General features: G+C 48.1%; 1 protein-coding gene across 1 annotated transcript in view; it reads right to left on the minus strand.

The window, feature by feature from the left end:
- Positions 1-10971, minus strand: part of RPRD1B (regulation of nuclear pre-mRNA domain containing 1B) — a 43247-nt gene extending 32276 nt beyond the window's left edge. Inside the window, exons 1-2 of the mRNA XM_038750311.1 lie at positions 10809-10971; positions 2834-2963 (exon numbers count right to left, since the gene is read on the minus strand). Of these exons, the coding sequence (XP_038606239.1) occupies positions 2834-2963; positions 10809-10959 (281 nt within the window). The 5' untranslated portion in view covers positions 10960-10971. The remainder of the gene's footprint in view (positions 1-2833; positions 2964-10808) is intronic.
- Positions 10972-11141: the final 170 nt, after the last annotated feature.

Below are 11141 nucleotides of genomic sequence, written 5' to 3' on the forward strand. Positions count from 1 at the left end.
TATTATTATTATTATTATTATTATTATCTCAGTGCTTGGCACATAGTAAGCATTTCATAAATGTCACTATTATTTTAATTTTTATGTGCCATTGCCACCTAGTAAGCGCCTAACAAATGCCATCATCATCATTATTATTATTATTAGTCTTATTATCTCAGTGCTTGGCACATGGTAAGCACTTCATAAATGTCACTATTATTTTAATTTTTATGTGCCATTGCCACCTAGTAAGCGCCCAACAAATGCCATCATCATCATTATTATTATTATTCTTATTATCTCAGTGCTTGGCACATGGTAAGCACTTCATAAATGTCACTATTATTTTAATTTTTATGTTCCATTGCCACCTAGTAAGCGCCTAACAAATGCCATCATCATCATTATTATTATTCTTATTATCTCAGTGCTTGGCACATAGTAAGCATTTCATAAATGTCACTATTATTTTAATTTTTATGTGCCATTGCCACCTAGTAAGCGCCTAACAAATGCCATCATCATCATTATTATTATTATTCTTATTATCTCAGTGCTTGGCACATAGTAAGCATTTCATAAATGTCACTATTATTTTAATTTTTATGTGCCATTGCCACCTAGTAAGCGCCTAACAAATGCCATCATCATTATTATTATTATTATTATTATTGTTATTATCTCAGTGCTTGGCACATAGTAAGCATTTCATAAATGTCACCATTATTTTAATTTTTATGTGCCATTGCCACATAGTAAGCGCCTAACAAATGCCATCATTATTATTATTATTATTATTATTATTATTATTATTATTATTATCTCAGTGCTTGGCACATAGTAAGCATTTCATAAACGTCACTATTATTTTAATTTTTATGTGCCATTGCCACCTAGTAAGCGCCTAACAAATGCCATCATCATCATCATTATTATTATTCTTATTATCTCAGTGCTTGGCACATAGTAAGCATTTCATAAACGTCACTATTATTTTAATTTTTATGTGCCATTGCCACCTAGTAAGCGCCTAACAAATGCCATCATCATCATCATTATTATTATTCTTATTATCTCAGTGCTTGGCACATAGTAAGCATTTCATAAACGTCACTATTATTTTAATTTTTATGTGCCATTGCCACCTAGTAAGCGCCTAACAAATGCCATCATCATCATCATTATTATTATTATTCTTATTATCTCAGTGCTTGGCACATAGTAAGCATTTCATAAACGTCACTATTATTTTAATTTTTATGTGCCATTGCCACCTAGTAAGCGCCTAACAAATGCCATCATCATTATTATTATTACTATTATTGTTATTATTGCAGTGCTTGGCACATAGTAAGCATTTCATAAATGTCACTATTATTTTAATTTTTATGTGCCATCGCCACCTAGTAAGCGCCTAACAAATGCCATCATCATCATCATCATTATTATTATTCTTATTATCTCAGTGCTTGGCACATAGTAAGCATTTCATAAACGTCACTATTATTTTAATTTTTATGTGCCATTGCCACCTAGTAAGCGCCTAACAAATGCCATCATCATCATCATTATTATTATTATTATTATCTCAGTGCTCTCAGTGCTTGGCACATAGTAAGCACTTCATAAATGTCACTATTATTTTAATTTTTATGTGCCATCGCCACCTAGTAAGCACCTAACAAATGCCATCATCATCATTATTATTATTACTATTATTGTTATTATCGCAGTGCTTGGCACATAGTAAGCACTTCATAAATGCCACTATTATTTTAATTTTTATGTGCCATTGCCACCTAGTAAGCGCCTAACAAATGCCATCATCATTATTATTATTACTATTATTGTTATTATTGCAGTGCTTGGCACATAGTAAGCATTTCATAAATGTCACTATTATTTTAATTTTTATGTGCCATCGCCACCTAGTAAGCGCCTAACAAATGCCATCATCATCATCATCATTATTATTATTCTTATTATCTCAGTGCTTGGCACATAGTAAGCATTTCATAAACGTCACTATTATTTTAATTTTTATGTGCCATTGCCACCTAGTAAGCGCCTAACAAATGCCATCATCATCATCATTATTATTATTATTATTATCTCAGTGCTCTCAGTGCTTGGCACATAGTAAGCACTTCATAAATGTCACTATTATTTTAATTTTTATGTGCCATCGCCACCTAGTAAGCACCTAACAAATGCCATCATCATCATTATTATTATTACTATTATTGTTATTATCGCAGTGCTTGGCACATAGTAAGCACTTCATAAATGCCACTATTATTTTAATTTTTATGTGCCATTGCCACCTAGTAAGCGCCTAACAAATGCCATCATCATTATTATTATTATTATTGTTATTATCTCAGTGCTTGGCACATAGTAAGCATTTCATAAATGTCACTATTATTTTAATTTTTATGTGCCATCGCCACCTAGTAAGCGCCTAACAAATGCCATCATCATCATCATTATTATTATTATTATTATCTCAGTGCTTGGCACATAGTAAGCACTTCATAAATGTCACTATTATTTTAATTTTTATGTGCCATCGCCACCTAGTAAGCGCCTAACAAATGCCATCATCATTATTATTATTACTATTATTGTTATTATCGCAGTGCTTGGCACATAGTAAGCATTTCATAAATGTCACTATTATTTTAATTTTTATGTGCCATCGCCACATAGTAAGCGCCTAACAAATGTCATCATCATCATCATCATTATTATTATTATTATTATTATTATTATCTCAGTGCTTGGCACATGGTAAGCACTTCATAAATGTCACTGTTGTTTTTTATTTTGGGGCGCCCGGGCCTCGACTTACCTGGCGACGTGGGAGAAGGCGTCGACGAGGACGGATTCGAACTCGCGTGTGAACTCGGGCCCCTTCCGCTTGCTGTTCTGGATGACGTCGTTGGCCAGGTAGAGGAAGGTCAGTTTCCGGCTGGACTTGGCTGAGGGCAGACAGGCGGAGCTGGGTTCGAGGGGGGGCGTTCAGCACCAAGCCCACCGCGCTACAGGACGCCCGGCTCCCAGACACTCTCTGTCCCCTTCAAAGCCTTCCTGAAGGCCCACCTCCCCCAGGAAGCCTTCCCGGACTGAGCCCTCCTTTCCTTTTAATAGTAACGGCATTTGATAAGCGCTTAAGAGAAGCAGCGTGGCTCAGTGGGAAGAGCCCGGGCTCGGGAGCCAGAGGTCATGGGTTCGAATCCCCGGCTCCGCCACCTGTCAGCTGCGTGACCTCGGGCAAGTCACTTAACATCTCTGGGACTCGGTTGCCTCATTTGTAAAATGGGGATTAAGACTGTGAGCCCCATGTGGGACAACCTGATCACCTTGTCTCCCCCGCAGTGCTTAGAACAGTGCTTCGCGCATAGTAAGCGCTTAACAAATGCCATTATTATTATTGTTATTATCATTATTATCATCATCATCATTATTATCATTATTATTATTATTATTATTATTATGTGTGAGGAGCTGTTCTAAGTGCTGGGTTGGGGGGCAGATATACAAGCAGTATGGCTCAGTGGAAAGAGCCCGGGCTTTGGAGTCAGAGGTCATGGGTTCAAATCCCGGCTCCGCCAACTGTCAGCTGGGTGACTTTGGGCAAGTCACTTCACTTCTCTGTGCCTCCGTTTCCTCATCTGTAAAATAGGGATTAAAACTGTGAGCCCCCCGTGGGACAACCTGATCACCTTGTAACCTCCCCAGCGCTTAGAACAGTGCTTGGCACATAGTAAGCGCTTAGCAAATACCATTATTATTATTATTATTACAAGGTGATCAAGTTGTCCAACGGGGGGCTCCCAGTCTTCATCCCCATTTTCCAGATGAGGTCACTGAGGCCCAGAGAAGTGAAGTGACTTGCCCAAAGTCACACAGCTGACAAGCGGCAGAGTCGGGATTTGAACCCATGACCTCTGACTCCCAAGCCCGGGCTCTTTCCATTGAGCTACGCTTAAGCGCTTACTATGTGCCAGGCACTGTTCTAAGCGCCGGGGGAGATACAAGGGAATCAGGTTGTCCCCCGTGGGGCTCCCAGTCATGCCCATTCTCCAGATGAGGGAACTGAGGCCCAGAGAAGTGAAGTGACTTGCCCAAAGTCACACGGCTGACAAGTGAGCCCACTGTTGGGTAGGGACCATCTCTCTATGTTGCCAACTTGTACTTCCCAAGCGCTTAGTACAGTGCTCTGCATACAGTAAGCACTCAATAAATACGACTGAATGAAAGTGGCAGAGACAGGATTCATTCATTCAATCGCATTTATTGAGCGCTTACTGTGTGCAGAGCACTGTACTAAGCGCTTGGGAAGTACAATTTGGCAACATACTTGTACGGTTCGAACGCATAGGTACTTCCCAAGCGCTTAGTACAGTGCTCTTCTAGACTGTGAGCCCGTTGTCGGGTAGGGACCGTCTCTATATGTTGCCAACTTGTACTTCCCAAGCGCTTAGTCCAGTGCTCTGCACACAGTAAGCGCTCAAGAAATACGATTGAATGAATGAATGCTCTGCACACAGTAAGCGCTCAATCAATACGACCGAATGAATGAATAATCCCTTCCCAAGCGCTCAGCCCACTGCTCTGCACACAGTAAGTGCTCAATCCATATGATTGAATGAATGAATGCTCTGGACACAGAAAGCGCTCAATCAATACGACCGAATGAATGAATAATCCCTTCCCAAGTGCTTAGTCCACTGCTCTGCACACAGTAAGCGCTCAATACATACGATTGAATGAATGAATGCTCTGTACACAGTAAGCGCTCAATCAATACAACCGAATGAATAATCCCTTCCCAAGCGCTTAGTCCACTGCTCTGCACACAGTAAGCGCTCAATCAATACGATTGAATGAATGAATAATCCCTTCCCAAGCGCTCAGCCCACTGCTCTGCACACAGTAAGCGCTCAATCAATATGATTGAATGAATGAATGCTCTACACACAGTAAGCGCTCAATCAATACGACCGAATGAATGAATAATCCCTTCCCAAGCGCTTAGTCCACTGCTCTGCAAACAGTAAGCGCCCAATACGATTGAATGAATGAATGCTCTACACACAGTAGGCGCCCAATCAATACGACTGAATGAATGAATAATCCCTTCCCAAGCGCTTAGTCCACTGCTCTGCAAACAGTAAGCGCCCAATACGATTGAATGAATGAATGCTCTACACACAGTAGGCGCCCAATCAATACGACTGAATGAATGAATAATCCCTTCCCAAGCGCCTAGTCCACTGCTCTGCACACAGTAAGCGCTCAATCAATACGAATGAATGAATGAATGCTCTGCACACAGTAAGCGCTCAATCAATACGACTGAATGAATGAATAATCCCTTCCCAAGCGCTTAGCCCACTGCTCTGCACACAGTAAGCGCCCAATCAATACGATTGAATGAATGAATGCTCTACACACAGTAAGCACTCAATCAATACGACCGAATGAATGAATAATCCCTTCCCAAGCGCTTAGCCCACTGCTCTGCACACAGTAAGCGCTCAATACATACAATTGAATGAACGAATGCTCTGCACACAGTAAGCGTTCAATCAATACGACCGAATGAACGAATAATCCCTTCCCAAGCGCCTAGTCCACTGCTCTGCACACAGTAAGCGCTCAATCAATACGAATGAATGAATGAGTGCTCTGCACACAGTAAGCGCTCAATCAATAGGACCGAATGAATGATTAATCCCTTCCCAAGCGCCTAGTCCACTGCTCTGCACACAGTAAGCGCTCAATCAATATGACCGAATGAATGAATAATCCCTTCCCATTCATTTATTCAATCGTATTTATTGAGCGCTTACTGTGTGCAGATCACTGTACTAAGCGCTTGGGAAGTCCAAGTTGGCAACATATAGCGACGGTCCCTACCCAACAGCGGGCTCACAGTCTAGATTCAATCGTATTTATTGAGCGCTTACTGTGTGCAGAGCACTTTACTAAGCGCTTGGGAATCAACCAATCAATCGCATTTATTGAGCGCTTACTGTGTGCAGAGCACTGTACTAAGCGCTTGGGAAGTCCAAGTTGGCAACATATAGAGACGGTCCCTGCCCAACAGCAGGCTCACAGTCTAGATACAAAAATACTCCATTAAATGCGGTGTTCGGAAGGGGGTTGGAACGATTTATCGGCCCGGGGGGAAGACGGGGAATTTTCCGGGATGGCTCCCTGGGTGAACGTAATTCTCTCCCTTTACAGATGCTAACTGTATTACTTTCTATTACTCGATGTGGCGGCCCGTAATATATCATCAAATCTCCGGCCGAGGGAGCTGAGTTACGGGGGCTAGGGGAATTGGGCCTTCGAGGCCCGTCTTCCTTCCTTCATTCATTCATTCTATCGTATTTATTGAGCGCTTACTGTGTGCAGAGCACTGGACTAAGCGCTTGGGAAGTAAGACTTGCCAACATAGACGGTTCCTTCCTTCATTCATTCTATCGTATTTATTGAGCGCTTACTGTGTGCAGAGCACTGGACTAAGCGCTTGGGAAGTACAAGTTGGCAACATTGAGAGACGGTTCCTTCATTCATTCTATCGTATTTATTGAGCGCTTACTGTGTGCAGAGCACTGGACTAAGCGCTTGGAAAGTACAAGTTGGCAACATTGAGAGACGGTTCCTTCATTCATTCTATCGTATTTATTGAGCGCTTACTGTGTGCAGAGCACTGGACTAAGCGCTTGGGAAGTACAAGTTGGCAACATAGAGAGACGGTTCCTTCATTCATTCTACCGTATTTATTGAGCGCTTACTGTGTGCAGAGCACTGGACTAAGCGCTTGGGAAGTACAAGTTGGCAACATAGAGAGACGGTTCCTTCCTTCATTCATTCAATCGCATTTATTGAGCGCTTACTGTGTGCAGAGCACTGGACTAAGTGCTTGGGAAGTACAAGTTGGCAATGTAAACGGTTCCTTCCTTCATTCATTCTATCGTATTTATTGAGCGCTTACTGTGTGCAGAGCACTGGACGAAGTGTTGGAGTAGATACAAGGCAATCAAGTTGACCCATGTGGGGCTCACAGATTTAATCCCCATTTTTCAGATGAGGTCATTGAGGCCCAGAGAAGTGAAGTGACTCATCATCAATCATATTTATTGAGCGCTTACTATGTGCAGAGCACTGTACTAAGCGCTTGGGAAGTACAAGTTGGCAACATATAGAGACAGTCATCATCATCATCAATCGTATTTATTGAGCGCTTACTGTGTGCAGAGCACTGTACTAAGCGCTTGGGAAGTACAAGTTGGCAAAATATACAGACAGTCCCTACCCAACAGTGGGCTCACAGTCTAAAAGTTGCCCAACTCGCCCGAAGTTGGACTCGCCCAAAGTCACCCAACTGACAACTGGCGGAGCCAGGATTTGAACCCACGGCCTCTGACTCCAAAGCCCGGGCTCTTTCCACTAAGCCATGCTGCTTCTCTAATAATAATAATAATAATGGCATTTATTGAACAGTCAATCAATGAACAGTATTTCCTGAGTGCCTGCCTTGTGCAGAGACTGTACTGAGCGACTGGGAGAGTCCAACCGAGTTTGGGAGCTGAGAGTTAATCAATGAGGTGTTTATGGAGGGGGCTTTCGGTTCTGAAAGAAAAATTGCCCCACCCTCCTCCGACAGAATGACCCCCTCTACCAGGTCAATTAATCCACTAATGGTATTTATTGAGCGCTTACTGCGTTTATTTTATTTGGTTTATATGTTTTGTTTTGTTGTCTGTCTCCCACTTCTAGACCGGGAGCCCGCTGTCGGGTAGGGACCGTCTCTATATGTTGCCGACTTGTACTTCCCAAGCACTTAGTCCAGTGCTCTGCACACAGTAAGCGCTCAATAAATACGATTGAATGAATGAATGAATCTAGCTTTACTTCTATTTATTCTGCCGACTTGACACCCGTCTGCGTGTTTTGTTTTGTCGTCCGTCTCCCCCTTCTAGACCGTGAGCCCACTGTCGGGTAGGGACCGTCTCTAGATGTCGCCAACTTGGACTTCCCAAGCGCTTAGTACAGTGCTCTGCACACAGTGAGCGCTCAATACGCCCAAATGGATGAATAACCTGGTAGCAGCGCTTACTTGGTGCCAAGCACTGTGACTGACGCAGGGTCGTAACTGGTTCCTCGTGCCAACTGCTACGCTAAGCGATGCAGTATATGCGAGATTCATTCAATCGTATTTATTGAGCGCTTACTGTGTGCAGAGCACTGTACTAAGCGCTTGGGAAGGACAAGTTATGAGAAGCGGATGCCAAGCGCTGGGACAGACGGGATAATCAGGGCTTAACGTGGTGCCCAGCACTGGACTAGACACCAGAACGGGGCTCCCTGTCCTTCTAGCCTGTGATCCCGCTGTCGGGTAGGGACCGTCTCTCTATGTTGCCGACTTGTACTTCCCAAGCGCTTAGTACAGTGCTCGCACACAGTAAGCGCTCAATAAATACGATTGAATGAATGAATGAATGATCATCTGGCAGGTGAGGAAAATGAGGGGCAGAGAAATGAAGTGACTGGCCCAAGATTAAAACGCAGGTCCTCTGACTCTGTACACCGGAGAAGCAGCGTGGCTCAGTGGAAAGAGCCCGGGCTTTGGAGTCAGAGGTCATGGGTTCGAATCCCAGCTCCACCAATTGTCAGCTGGGTGACTTTGGGCGAGTCACTTCACTGGGCCTCAGTTCCCTCACCTGGAAAATGGGGATGAAGACTGTGAGCCCCCCGTGGGACAACTTAATCACCTTGTATCCTCCCCAGCGCTTAGGACAGTGCTTTGCACATAGTAGGCACTTAACAAATGCCATCCTTATTACTATAATAATAATAATAATAATAATATTATAATAATAGGCCACACTGCTGAACTCTGTACACCAGAAGGCTCCGTCAACCCTACTGAATGAAGGCTATGGGCTCCTTGAGGACGGGGACGGGGTCCTCTAACGCTCAGCCCAGCCCGCGGCCCCCAGAGAGCACTCAGCCCAGCTTCCTGTTCCCAGGAGGCGCTCAGCCCAGCCTCCCGCCCCCAGAAGCTGTTCAGCCCAGCTCCCTGCCCCCCAGGAGGCGCTCAGCACATCACTCTGCCCTCAGAGGGCCCTCAGCCCAGCCTCCCACCCCCATAAGGCGTTCAGCCAAGACCCAGCCCCCCCAGGAGGCGCTCAGCCTAGCCCCCGCCCCCCAGGAGGGGCTCAGCACATTACTCTGACCCCCCAGAGAGCACTCAGCACATCACTCATCTCCAGAGGACACTCAGCCAAGCCTCCCATCCCCAGAAGGCGTTCAGCCCAGCCCCAGCCCCCCAGGAGGCGCTCAGCCTAGCCCCTGCCCCCCCAGGAGGCTCTCAGCACATTACTCTGACTCCCCAGAGGGCGCTCAGCCCAGCTCCCTGCCCCCCAGGAGGGGCTCAGCACATTACTCTGCCCCCACAGAGAGCTCAGCACATTACTCTGACCCCCCCAGAGGGCGGTCAGCCCAGCTGCTTGTTCCCAGGAGGCGCTCAGCCCAGCCCCTGCCCCCCCAGGAGGAGCTCAGCACATCACTCTGACCCTCCAGAGGGCGCTCGGCCCAGCTCCCTGCCCCACAGGAGGCGCTCAGCACATCACTCTGACCCCCCCCAGAGGGCCCTGGGCCCAGCTCCCTGCCCCCCAGGAGGAGCTCAGCACATCACTCTGCCCCCCCAGAGGGCACTCAGCCCAGCTCCCTGCCCCCCAGGAGGGGTTCAGCACTTCACTCTGACCCCCCAGAGGGCACTCAGCCCAGCTCCCTTCCCCCCAGGAGGCGCTCAGCACACTACTCTGACCCCCCAGAGGGCACTGGGTCCAGCTCCCTGCCCCCTCAGGGCGCTAAGCACCTTATTCTGACCCCCCCCCCAGAGGGTGGTCAGCCCAGCTGCTTGTTCCCAGGAGGCGCTCAGCCCAGCCCCTGCCCCCCAGAAGGGGCTCAGCACATCACTCTGACCCCCCAGGGGGCACTCGGCCCAGCTCCCTGCCCCCTAGGAGGGGCTCAGCACCTTACTCTGACCCCCCAGGGGACGCTCAGCCCAGCTGCTTGTTCCCAGGAGGCGCTCAGCCCAGCCCCTGCCCCCCAGGAGTGGTTCAGCACATCACTCTGACCCACCAACGGGCGCTCGGCCCAGCTGCTTGTTCCCAGGAGGCGCTCAGCCCAGCCCCTGCCCCCCAGGAGGGGCTCAGCACATCACTCCGACCCCCCAGAGGGCACTCGGCCCAGCTCCCTGCCCCCCAGGAGGGGCTCAGCACGTTCCTCTGCCCCCCCAGAGGACACTGGGCCCAGCTCCCTGCCCCCACAGCGTGCTGAGCACCTTACTCTGCCCCCCCCCCCCCCCCAAGGGGCGGTCAGCCCAGCTGCTTGTTCCCAGGAGGTGCTCAGCCCAGCCCCTCTCCCCCAGGAGGGGCTCAGAACATTACCCTGACCCCCCCCCCCCCAGAAGGCGGTCAGCCCAGCTGCTTGTTCCTAGGAGGAGATCAGCCCAGCCCCAGGCCCTCAGAAGGCGCTCACTACATTACTCTGACCCCCCAGAGGGCGGTCAGTCCAGCTCCCTGCCCCTCAGGAGGCGCTCAGCACATTACTCTGACCCCCCCAGAGGGTGCTCAGCCCAGCCCCTGCCCCCCAGGAGGAGCTCGGCACATCACTCTGACCCCCCAGAGGGTGCTCAGCCCAGCCCCTGTCCCCCAGGAGGAGCTCAGCACATCACTCTGCCCCCCCCCAGAGGGTGCTCAGCCCAGCCCCCGCCCCCCGGGAGGCGCTCAGCCCAGCGGTACCTCTCCGCAGCTCCCGGTGCCAGACGGCGACGATGGGCCCCGCGTGCTTGCGGTGGTGGATGAGCCACAGGGACAGGGTCTGGACGCTCTGCTGAGAGTTGCTCAGCTCCGACAGCTTCTTCTCCAGCGCCGATTCCGAGAACGACGACATGGCGGGGCGGGGCGGGGGGGGTCAGAGGTCAGGGAGAGGGAAGAGGGGAGGCGGGGTCGGAGGTCGGGGGGTGCAGGGTCAGGGGGAGGGGGGAGGGGGGGGAGAAAGGCAGGGCCGGAGGTCAGAGGTCAGGGGGATGGGGAAGGTGAGGAGTGGGAGGTGGGGAGGTGCAGGGGCACAGG

This window comes from Tachyglossus aculeatus, chromosome 8 (assembly GCF_015852505.1).
Source record: "Tachyglossus aculeatus isolate mTacAcu1 chromosome 8, mTacAcu1.pri, whole genome shotgun sequence".
Lineage (NCBI taxonomy): Eukaryota > Metazoa > Chordata > Mammalia > Monotremata > Tachyglossidae > Tachyglossus > Tachyglossus aculeatus.